The following is a 12,890-nucleotide window of genomic DNA, read 5'->3' on the forward strand; positions in this document are numbered from 1 at the left end:
AAATTTATGATTTGTTGCCCACAATAATGCCCCCCCCCCCCACCAACACACACAAATTGATTGAGATTCCACTGTTGTCTATACATTTATTATTAACCCAAGCTTAATATTAACCCATATTTTGTTCCAATGGCTAGATAAAAAGAAATGGGAAGTTATTTCCACAGACTATAATCATGGTATAAATTATCTTAGAATACATTGAAATAAGATTATAATTATTTGATAACAGCCACTTATTGAAAAAATAATCCCATTCTTCTAAGGCAATGAAAATTTGCTTTAACAGAATTAAATGATGAACAATAACATATCAGGTTTGATTTCCTAGTATAAAGTTGAATTTGTAATGATCATGTATTTAAACAAATAAAAAAAAAGTAAATTTAAAAAAATGGTGTGCTGAATTTTTCTAGTAATGAATGCAGTTGACAGAATATGATTTGTTGACATCCCTGTCCAAAACAAAACTATCTGAGAAAATTGTGGACAAGCCAGAAAAAATTACTTTCTTCCACAAACTTGAAAAACGATATTTTGGGAGGGACTTTCCTTTCCTTCATCAGTCAGGGGTGAGACTGAAATCTGTCATTTCTGAAAAATGATGGATAATCGTCATATTTACTAACTAGTATGTATTTTCGTCATTTTTGTCAATAAGACTTACTATCGTTACATTTTTATTTCAACTTAATTCTTTAATCCTCAAGTTACATAAAAGCGAAATTTGAGTTCACCACTGAAAGAAGAGTGATTATGCAAATTTCATTTCATCCAGGTCACCAGTTACTGCCGACGACATGCAAATGGAAGGTGAAAGTTATTATTAAGCGGTAAAATGTCAAATTTTGGTCGAACTAATTCACAATTTTTACATGTATGGCTTTTAGCTCTATTAAAACGTATAGTACATCGTTTGGAAGAATACGTACTTGTATAAAAAAGTCTCGACAAAAAGTTAAAGCCATAAAAAAAGTAGTGTGCCCCGTAAAACAAGCGAGATATTTCAGAGCACCCAAACCCTCAATTTTGAAACAAGAGGCCCAGGGGTCACATCACTCACCTGAGCAACTAGCTGGGTAAAAGCAAAAATGAGTTCAAAATTGAAGTTTCAACATATTATAAAAGTGGGTTCAAGGGAGAAAGGGGGGGGGGGGGGGGAGGATTCGAACAAACTTAAATCTGCACTTCCTAAGAATGCTTTTTAATTAATATGACACATATTGCCATTGTTGTTTATTGTTATGATCCACTTTAATGATGCTTTCAAATTGATCAATCATGGCTTTGTGAAGAATTTTTACGAAATTTCCCATGTTTTCCTATGAAAAACACTGATACCCCATTTTGCCCCCACTCTACCCATGGGGGTCATGATTTGAACAAACTTAAATCTAAACTACTAGAGGATGCTTCCATTTACATGATTTAAGTTAACCCTAATGACCAATCACAGCCTTGCTGTTCTCAAGAAGAATATTTTTAAAAAAAGATTTTTTCTATGTAATCATATTACTTTGATCACCCATAACGGCCCTACTGTTGCCCCAGGGTCATGATTTGAGCAATCAAAATGAAATAGAAAAACCTTTTGTTCTGTATAATGACATAATAAGGTAAAACAGAAAACCATCATGTGTACTGTATACCAACAATTAACTGTATATTTTGGAAAAGAACACTTTCATTACACATGTTACACGATCACTTACAACAGAAATTAATTTTTAAAGATTTCCAAACGCTAGATATATATTCCACCAGGCTTGTTTTGCTTTCAGACACCATTTTAAAAATTTTAATGTAAAGTAAAACACCACATTCGGTATTACGATTCCGAAATAACGATATGATACGCATATCGTTCAGACCCACCATCAACATGATCGATATATGATACATCACAATAACTCCAAAGGGTATGTCTTCCTGCAGGGAAATGTTGCTCTAGAGGGAAATTTTACAGGAGGGAAATCCCACTCTGCAGTCAGAATCCCCCCTGGGGAAATCCCACTCTGCAATCGGAATCCCCCTGGGGAAATCTCACTCAGCAGCCAGAATCCCCCCTGGGGAAATCCCACTCTGCAGTCAGAATCCCCCCTGGAGAAATCCCACACTGCAGTCAGAATCCCCCCTGGGGAAATCCCACTCTGCAATTGGAATCCCCCCTTGGGGAAATCTCACTCTGCAGCCAGAATCCCCTTTGGGGAAATCCCACTCTGCAGCCAGAATCCCCCCTAGGGAAATCCCACTGTGCAGTCAGAATCCCCCCTGGGGAAATCCCACTCTGCAGACAGAATCCCCCCTGGGGAAATCCCACACTGCAGACAGAATCCCCCCTGGGGAAATCTCACTCTGCAGTCAGAATTCCCCCTGGGGAAATCTCACTCTGCAGTCAGAATCCCCCCTGGGGAAATCCCACTCTGCAGTCAGAATCCTCCTGGGGAAATCCCACACTGCAGTCAGAATCCCCAGGGGAAAGTCTCACACTAGAGAAAGACCTCCAGGGGGAAGTCTATGGGGAACATCACACTCTTTAACTGGGGTACTGGGGTAATGCTGACAGACAGACAAATACATTAAAATGCATAAGTTCTTCCGATCTATCAATGGAAGACATAAAAAGTGCATATTACAACAAAACCATTATACAATACTCCACAGAGGTACCTTTACAATCACTGTATCATCTGAAACATACCTTTGTACGGCCATTGATGGTACAGTCTTTCAGTTTCTTAGTGCATTTTAAAATCACTGCATCCATGGATGAAATTAAAAACTGAATGTTTGAGCAGCCTGGCTCACGTCCATCCACCCAAGTGATCAAATCATCGCGGATTCGCTGTGTATTTGATCCGAGACCGCGGTTGACAAGTTCCCCGCTCGTCATTTTATCCATCTTGTGAAGCGTCTTGACTTCTGCCAGAATAGATAAACCTTTTGTTTCTCCTAAAAAGTTGTCCATGACACAAATTCCATAAGTATGGAGACACTTCACAACATAATCTCCTAACATTTCATTTCGAGACTCTAGAACACTGAGGTATGCATGCATGTTGTCGACGGGCTCATCTTCATACGAGCGGACGGAGGGGGTGTAACGTAGTTCTTGGCTGTGGGACGAGATCTGGGCGGGGGGTTTGTGGTACACGGGCTCGTTAAGAGCAGACTCAGCTGAATGAAGGATGTACGACTCGGAACTGCCCTCATCTGTCAGGACCTTACGGCCTGAGCTGCTGGACTGACTGGTGTAGAACTCTTCTGATATTTTCTTCTTGATAGGTTTATCATCTGTCAGCTTTAAATCATCATGTAAACTTTGGCTCATTTTATTCATGTTATGGGTCATTGCCTCGGCTGACATTTTTTGCGCGATGCCATCACCTTTGTAGCGCGGAATCTCCAGCGATGAAGGAGTTAACGTGATGCCATGCTTGTGTTTAGTTTCCCCCTCCTCCTCTCTCATTCGTTTACAGTTTTTCTTGTGATACTTCCAGTCTAGCTTTTGGTGCTCTTTAGAACAATACCAAGTTCTCCTGCACCCTGAGCAGACCATAAGCCGCTCGTCGGAGCTACATAACTGACACGCCATGGGGATGTTCGCTCCGTCACGTACGCTCCTCACCTCGGCCATGTTTACATTCATGCGGAATTCCTCGTGACTTTACCTTGACAGTTGGGTAATGAATATTTAACCAAATAGTAAGGCGGACGTGATGATTTCGGCATATTGATTCCACTAAAGTGAAGTGTCTCCTTCTAAACGATTGTAATCAGGAAGAATTACCATCTCAAGGTAGCCCTATAACACGGACGACTGACATGCGAGCACTGTGCTTTCCAGAAAAAAACAACGTAAAATTAGAAATGATAACGTTAAATGTCGATCCGGGATGAAAGAACGAATGTGTGAAGTATTCTCTCACATCTGATCTTATATAGCCAAGAATAATAAAACAATATACACGTGTACATATATAGAAAAGATAATGCAGAATTTCACAAATATCAGTTAACATGGATGTTTTGAACTATATACTGTCGTTAGTATTTTCCCTTTAATTCATTGAAGTAATATTAAGAAAATGAAATGATTAATCAAAATTTAAATAAAATTAAATTAAATAAAAAGCATAAATAATTTGTACTGTATATTAAGACAATCATGTTTATTTTGATGAGAGTAGAAGACCTTTTTTTTTTATTAATCTATATAATATCTTTTTATTTAATTAGGTTAAAAAACCTGACTTTAACTTTACACTCTTGTGGGTGTTTCGTGATCATTAACTCTAAAATTATTGCCGTGTTTTGTTCTAAATTCCAAACTCGCTAAAAAAAAAAAAAAAATGCAGAGCTGAAAGTGCACAGCACGTGTTCGTTTAAAAATACAGCGTGTACTTTCCAGGGGCGGATCCAACAGTTTTTGAAAGGGACGAATCGGTGCCCCGACATTAATTCATGACTGCATAAAATAATAAATTCTATCAGACTAGATGAAATTCTGCCCATGCATCTCTATATATCATCTCTATATATCATATGCATATACATGTATTCATGCATATGCTTTGTACAAAGTCAGATGAAAATAGTCATATTACAAAGGAATTTATAGAAGAAATCTTTTCCCCATGAACAGCAAAGCCATGATTGATCATATCAATATGGAAGCACTCTCAGGTAATGTATATTCAAGTTTGTTCAAATCATGACCCCCAGGGGTATAAGGTATAGGGCCACAACGTGTGATCAAACTTTTTGTTTTACGTAGGAAAAATTCTGTATAAATCTTTTCAAGAACAGCAAAACCATTATTGGTCATGATAATATACTTTAACTAAAAACTTTAACCTTGCCCTTAACCTTTGATTGGGTAGAGCTATGACTATCATGTATTTCACATGTTTATCATTGTGACAAGACCTTCCTTTGTGCACCAACATAACTTTTGAACAGTTGGTGCTAGGGCTTTCGTATTTCACACGTTTATTTATTGTAACAAGACTTTAAATGGATATAAATAATTTTGACCCTGACCTTAAAGTTTGACCCACTTTTTAAAAACTGTAACCTGAGCCATAACTTTCGAACAGTTAACATGCAGTGGGGCTTTCAAATTTCACAGATACATATTGATTATATTCTTTGAGACAAGACTTTTCTTTGGATACCAACAATTTTTTTTGCCTTTTGACCTAATTGGGGTTTCACATACTTTTAAAAAACTTTAATCTTCGCCATTACATTTGAACAGTTGGGCAAAGGCTTTTATATTTTGCAGACTGTATTTCTTATGACAATGTCTTTCCTTGCATACCAATAATTTTGACCCTTTGACCTTGGTGTTTGACCAACTTATTAAAACAATGAATGGGTCAAACATAACTTTTGAATGGTTGGTGCTTGGACTTCCAAATTGACCAGTACATATAATATATCCATTGACACAAGCCCTTTCTTATGGTAATGACATTTTGGATCTCTTTGACTTGCATTTGAAAAACTTTAACTTTCGTCAAAAGCTTCCATACAGGGGCATCAGAGTTTTACAAACACATCTTGTTTTCTTGTTCTTCTTTCATTGTTGAATCATCTAGCCACAACGTACATTTTTTTCTTTACAATAGCTTTACCTTTTTATACCTGAGTGCGAGTCAAGGGCAAGCAAAATAACTTTTCAGGTTGTTGGTACCCATTAATAGAAGAAATACATGTGAAATATGAAAGCCAGAGCTCCACCCAATCAAAAGATACGTCTGTTTGTATGTATGTTCGCCAAAACTCTAATTGTGCCCATAACTTTTGATTGGTTGGAGGTATGTCTTTTGTATTTCACGTGTATATTTCTCGTGACACGATCTTCCTTTAGGTATCAACGCATTTGACCTCTTCATCTTGGAGTTTGGCCCACTTTTGCAAACTTTCCCCAAACCCAAACCTTGGCTGTCACTTTTGAACATCTACAGCTAGGGCTTTCATAATTTAGTAAATTTACACGTGTATTCAACAGGACAAGACCTTCCCAATGGTGTAAATATTTTTGACCTTAGACTTTGACCCACTTTGAAAATATTTTAACCTTGGCAATAACTTTAGAACACTTAGACTAGGGCTTTCAAATTTTACAGGTATATTCCTTGTAAAATGACCTTCCTTTGGATGCCAATATTTGACATTGACCTTGAAGTTTCACCTACTGTTGAAAAACTTAATTTTTGACATAACTTTGAAAAGTTGGTGCAATCGCTCTTATGATTTGCATGATATTGTGTATTTCTTATGACACAAGGTCTTCCCTTGTGTACCATAAATTTTTATCCTTTGACCTTGACTTTTTTGACCCACTTTTAGAAAAGATCAACCGCATGAACATAAGTTTTGGATAGTTGGTGCTTAGACTTTCATTTTTACCTGGTATATGTATACCCATTGATACAAGTCCTTTATTTGAGAGATAACATTTGTGATCCCATGACTTGACCTTGAACTTTGACATGCATTTGAAAATGTTTGAACCTTCCTGTAAGCTGCTACACGGGGGTATCAGTGTTTCACAAACACCCCTTGTTTTATGAATAGGCTCTCAGTCTTCGTCAAATTTTCTGTTTACTGTTTCTCAAAGTTGAATAACATTTTGTAATTAACTGTCATATATTTTTATGTTCCAATTTAATAGAACCATGATAATATTTGTAATAAATTGTTTTGCTGACACTCAATTAAACTATATTTTTTATGATCAATTATATAAACTGTTTGCTGACACCATGAAGAAATAACAAATCCAAAAGAACTTTATTTTTCTGGACACGATCTGACGTACACGTGTATGTTGAACTGTATGTCAGAATGGATGTTTACGTACTTTTACTTTAAAAAAATAATTTGGCTTTAACTTTATTTTGCTAAAAGGTTGTGGTTAATCTTGTTGTTCATAATGTTATTGTTTCTTTGCCGTATATTACAATAATAAATGTACTAATACAAGTCTCACGAAAGTAGAACGCCGCGGTATAGACTGCCACCGAGGGTTTTTAACATCTCAATCTTTGTAAAGATAATCAAGACAAATTCCTCATTTTTGTATGTTCCAATATTAATTAATGTTGTTTTTAGTTTTACGCTATTAATTAATAAAAGTGACGGGACCTTGACCCAAACGGTAACCGGCGGGGGCGGATGACGATCGAATTTTTTCAGGGGTGGGGATCCACAGCAACTATAACCAATGTCAGACTCGAAATGTTTTGACAACTAAAAATAAATGAAATAGAATTAAATGTAAAAAAAATCTTTACAGCTTCCTCAAACTCCTCAAAATATCCTATTTATTATGTGTGTGTCGAAGGGGGGGGGGGTCTTTCCTATGTCAATTTTCTACTGATAAATAACTTTCCTTATTGTTTTAAAGGGGTTCATGTTTCCTAGGGTGGTCAGGGGTCATTTACATAGAAATCAAATAAATCTAAAAATCCCAAGAGAGTCCAGACACACCCCGACCCTTCCTCCAGAATCGCCCATGGTAATAATGGCGCAGTACTTTTCCGGCATGCACTCTTTGGCCGACTTCGACTGGAACTTTAGTTCGTACTCGAGTTACGTCAACAAATTCTAAAAATAGATATTTTGTTAAACTTACCCTAATACCAGCCGAATAGCATTAATAGCAAAAGATCTTACCCGAGTAAACATGGACGAAAGTTTTCCCTTTTTGTATGCATATTATGCATACAAAAAGGGAAAACTTTCGTCCCGAAGGAGGGGAATATATATGTAAAACGATTGTATGCTTTCATTAGGCATAGTTTTCTGTTTTTATTACTGAAAACGCGATCAACGCCTTTAACGTCTTAGGATATGCAGAAAATACTGTTCCATAAGTATAAACACTTGGAAATATCAGAGATTCACTACAGCGTATTTGTATTAATTTTATTCATGCATAAAAAATCCCGCTCTACTATAGATAGAAACCTTCGCAGTTTAAGATTTGCTAATTAAACTATCTTTCTACGTAATGTTTTATCAGCTTTTAATTATAATATCTCTGATATTTCAAAGTGTTTATACTTACAAGTCCATGTTGTTTCCACACGCCGCCATCTTGAAACTCGAATAACCCAGGCCTAGACGTGGGCCGTACTAGAGTAGAGTTCAAAGTTGAAATGACGTCACTATAGTCGCAACTCTATCAGTTCGGCTGTTACTCGAGTAACTCGGGCACTTACTTTAGTTCCAGTCGAAGTGGGCCTTTGATTGCCGGATTAACAACGCGGTTGACTTTGTCAAAACTATAACGCATAAACTTTATATTTCAGATGTAACTAACACATAAGTCATGCATGTATAACTTTACCTCATCCAGAGACACATAATAATCTCTTATATGCCTCCGTCTCATAATGTCAACCATGCCAAAATTCATTTACAAGCCAAAACGAAAAGCCATCAATGTTTTAATTAAGGGGACACAAACAAAAATTATAGCTATATTTTTTCTCTTGTATACGATTTATACATGTATATGTACGGAAAATAACAGAAGCAGATCTAGACACCATCTCCCCCCCCCCCCCGCCACCCATCCCCCTGGTGCCTACAGCCATATGCTTCATAATACAAATATACAAAACTAGCTATACTTTTTTTCATTTTCATACATAAGTTTTTTTCAGTTAACTTATTTTCATTTTTATACATAAGTTTTGACCAGTATAACTCCAGAGTACATAATAATGTAAAATGGAAACAATCTGGTTTTACATTTGTCATGTTCTAAATTTCCAATTTAACATATGGGAGTTAATACAAATTTTAGAACATGACATAATTTAGAACTTCACAACTTTTCAAAAGTTGGGTTACTTCTTTTTAATTTGGTGATATTTTTAAGTTAGCTTAGTGTACTCGATCAATAATATCACTCTCCTCTCCACACCACAGAACGATGCAGGCAAAACAAACCCATTAATCGAAGAGCAGATGAAATTGTTAGTGGTTTTCAATGACTATACCAGTATTTATCATAGATCCGCTTTATTGTAAATATTTTCTATTATCATCTCTGTTCTGTTCTGTACAGTTTATGAGAATAAACTATTGTCTATTGTTTATACCCGCATTCTCTAAATTTCTATACAGAATTTTGGGGTATGCTGATATCTTGTTCAGTGATTGTCCATTTTTGTGGATGACCACTCCTCCTGGGCACCTGTTCCCTCCTATGGAATTAAAAGGAGTCGTGTTTATGTCCTCATCACAGATCTGTATTGTGTATATCTATATATGGCGTATATAAGCTAAAAAAAACCCAAAATATGAACTTTGGTGTAGATGAACATGACATTTGCTGTTTACTATGTTTACGTTCAAATTAAAATTTTCTCCGATTTTGAACTTGAAGAATCCCACGTTTCTGTAGTTAAAGCCTCCACTTTTTTGGCAAAAATAGACATAATACAGGCATTTCAAGTTAGGATTTACCTTTTTAGCTCACCTAAGCCAAAGGCTCAAGTGAGCTTTTCTGATCACAATTTGTCCGTTGTCTGTCGTCGTTGTCGTCGTTGTTGTAAACTTTTCACATTTTCATCTTCTTCTCAAGAACCACAGGGCCAATTTCAACCAAACTTGCCATAAAGTATCCTTAGGTGAAGGGGATTCAGGTTTGTTCAAATGAAGGGCCACGCCCTTTTCCAAGGGGAGATAACTATTTGTTAGAGAAAAATTAATTGAATTTTTAAAAAATCTTCTTCTCAAGAACCACTGGGCCAGGAAAGATGAAACTCATGTGGAATCATCCTCAGGTAGTGTAGATTCAAATTTGTTCAAATCATGACCAGAGGGGGGTAGGGTGGGGCCAAAATGGCCGATCAAAGTTTAACATAGGAATATATAGGAAAAATCTTTAAAAATCTTCTTCTCAAGAACCACTGGACCAGGAAAGATGAAACTCATGTGGAATCATCCTCAGGTAGTGTAAATTTAATTTGTTCAAATCATGACCCCAGGGGGTAGGGTGGGGCCAAAATGGCCGATCAAAGCTTTACATAGGAATATATAGGAAAAATCTTCTTCTCAAGAACCACTGGGCCAGGAAAGATGAAACTCATGTGGAATCATCCTCAGGTAGTGTAGATTCAAATTTGTTTAAATCATGACCAGAGGGGGGTAGGGTGGGGCCAACATGGCCGATCAAAGTTTAACATAGGAATATATATGAAAAATCTTTAAAAATCTTCTTCTCAAGAACCACTGGACCAGGAAAGATGAAACTCTTGTGGAATCATCCTCAGGTAGTGTAGATTCAATTTTGTTCAAATCATGACCCCAGGGGGTAGGGTGGGGCCAAAATGGCCGATCAAAGCTTTACAAAGGAATATATAGGAAAAATCTTCTTCTCAAGAACCACTAGGACAGGAAAGATGAAACTCATGTGGAATCATCCTCAGGTAGTGTAGATTCAAATTTGTTCAAATCATGACCAGAGGGGGGTAGGGTGGGGCCAAATGGCCTATAAAAGTTTTACATAGAAATATATAGGAAAACCTTTTGCAATCTTCTTTTCAAGTACTTCAAAGCTATGCTTAGTTATATGTATTGGGAATCATCCTCAGGTAGTGTAAGTTCTAGATGGCTCAAATCATAACCCACTGGGGGGTTAAAATTCAAGCCCCCCCCCCCCCCCAGTCAACTTTCAGTTCTGATATGTGCTTTTTCCTAGCCAATTGCTCAGGTGAGCAATGTGGCCCCTGCGCCTCTTGTTTTTAGTTGGTTTAGCCCCCCCCCCCCCCCACTTTCAATTAGCCCCCACTTTTAATTTGCTTCCGACACCTATGTAATTGTTTATTTCGATAATGTTTAAAGTGAATTTAGCGCCCTTCAAAACTGGAGTGCTTCATAGACGTAAGAGCCGTTTTGTTTTGAAACAAAGAATAATTTAGAAGAGAGAATTCTTATAGATCTGCAGAAGAGTTTTGGTGCTTTTTTTATCATTTAATACATTTCATATCAAGGATGCCGCAAAGCGGAGCATCCCCTTGAAAAGAGCATACATGTAACTATAAATCAAGGCAGAATTCGACATCGATCTTTGAAGGTTTAGGTTTTTGAACTAAAAATTTTAATTCAATATACGAAACCAGTTTGAGTTTTTGAAATTTAGAAATTTGAGCTATATCTTAAAATTGTAAAACTCTAAATCATTCTAGAAATTTAAATTGTTAAGTGTTACACGGACCTTAAAGTTATTCGTTGTGAAATCATTTGATTGATTGATTGTATACTGTTTAACGTCCCTCTCCAGAATATTTCACTGATATGGAGACGTCACCATTGCCGGTGAAGGACTGCAAATTTAGACCTATGCTCGGCACTTACGGCCTTTGAGCAGGGAGGGATCTTTATCGTGCCACACTTGCTGTGACACGGGGCCTCGATTTATACGGTCCTTCCAGAAATCAGTTGCAAAGAAATATGTAAATTTTCTGTAAATTGTGTTTAAAATTAAAGGATATTTCTACCTTAAGTTAATTTTAACTTTGATTTTTGAAGTTGAATAATATTTTGTAAAATTTAACTGTCTTGTTTATGTTCAAATTTAGAACCTTGATGATATTTGATATTTATAATAACTAATTAAACTGTTTTGATGACACTCAATTAAACGATATTTTATGGTCGATTATATTAAAAACTGTTTTGCTGACACCATGAAGAAATATCAAAATTCAATTTACTTTATTTTTCTGGACACGATCTGACATATGTGGTACTACATGTCATAATGGATGTTTACGTATTTTACAAATCAGATGGCTTTAAATTTATTTTGCATGCTTAAAAGTTCTGATTAATCTTGTTATTGTAACAAATAAATACACTGTTTAAAAATATGATAGACTTAAAATTGTTTTGACAATTAAAAATCCTATTTATTATGGGGGTCTTTCCTAAGTAAATTTTCTACTGATAAATGACTTTTCTTATCCCTTTTAAGGAGACCATGTTTCCTAGGGTGGTCAGACGTCATTTACATAGGAATGTAATAAAGCTAAAAACTCCAAATGGCCCAGACACCCCCCCCCCCCCCCCCGACCCTTCCTCTAGATTCGCCCATGGTAATAACGGTGCAGTACTTTTCCGGCCTTATATTTTGCATTCTTTAATTGCTTCCTATAAAAGCGCGGTTGTCGACACTGTTTTTTCTTTATAATTTTACACAAGTCTTTCTATTTCAGGATGTAACTATCATATATCAAGCAACGTATAACTTATAGGAATAAGATATACTAACAATCAACAAAAAATAATTTTTGTCTTTTTTTGTAATTCAAAGATCAATGTTTTCAATCATTACAGCCGGTGTAAAGACGAATATTGACCCCCATCGAATAATGACCGGGGGTCATTTTTCGACAGCGAAAAATGACCCCCGGTCAGTATTCGACGTAGAAAAATGACCCTTTTGCCCGTAGAAAAAGTGTCACTTCCTAAAAATTTGCAGAACCCACGTGAAGAAAAATGACCCCCGTAGAAAAATGACCCCCTGTAGATTAAAGCTAAAATTTTTAGGGGGCAAAAAAATATTGGCCAAAATGCACACCTGAGCTTATTGGGAATAAACTGATGATATGTTGATCTCATAACATTATACAATTATTGCTATTATTTTAAGGTAAATGCAATGATTCAGAATCTAAAGGAGTAAAAGATTTATCAAGCCTTAAGGGTTAGGTAAACATTGTTTTTTGATGGTGGAAATCATCGAACTGACAGAAAAAATCAGTAGTATTATATATCATTATATCCTCCGCTTGAAAAGCGGGAGGGTATATAATGATTGGGATGTCCGTCCGTCCGTCTGTTACGCTTTGGGGTATCCATCT

General features: G+C 36.5%; 1 protein-coding gene across 1 annotated transcript in view; it reads right to left on the bottom strand.

Annotated features, from left to right (window-relative positions):
• The window catches only part of LOC134248456 (egl nine homolog 1-like), a 45,361-nt gene extending 41,467 nt beyond the window's left edge, over positions 1 to 3,894 (bottom strand). Inside the window, exon 1 of the mRNA XM_062730854.1 lies at positions 2,702 to 3,894. Coding sequence (XP_062586838.1) covers positions 2,702 to 3,649 — 948 coding nt within the window. The 5' untranslated portion in view covers positions 3,650 to 3,894. The remainder of the gene's footprint in view (positions 1 to 2,701) is intronic.
• Between the last annotated feature and the right edge of the window lie 8,996 nt (positions 3,895 to 12,890).

The sequence above is a fragment of the Saccostrea cucullata genome, unplaced genomic scaffold, assembly GCF_032062105.1.
Source record: "Saccostrea cucullata isolate Sc308-1 unplaced genomic scaffold, CSIRO_AGI_Scuc_v1 ctg6132, whole genome shotgun sequence".
NCBI classification, from domain to species: Eukaryota; Metazoa; Mollusca; class Bivalvia; order Ostreida; family Ostreidae; genus Saccostrea; species Saccostrea cuccullata.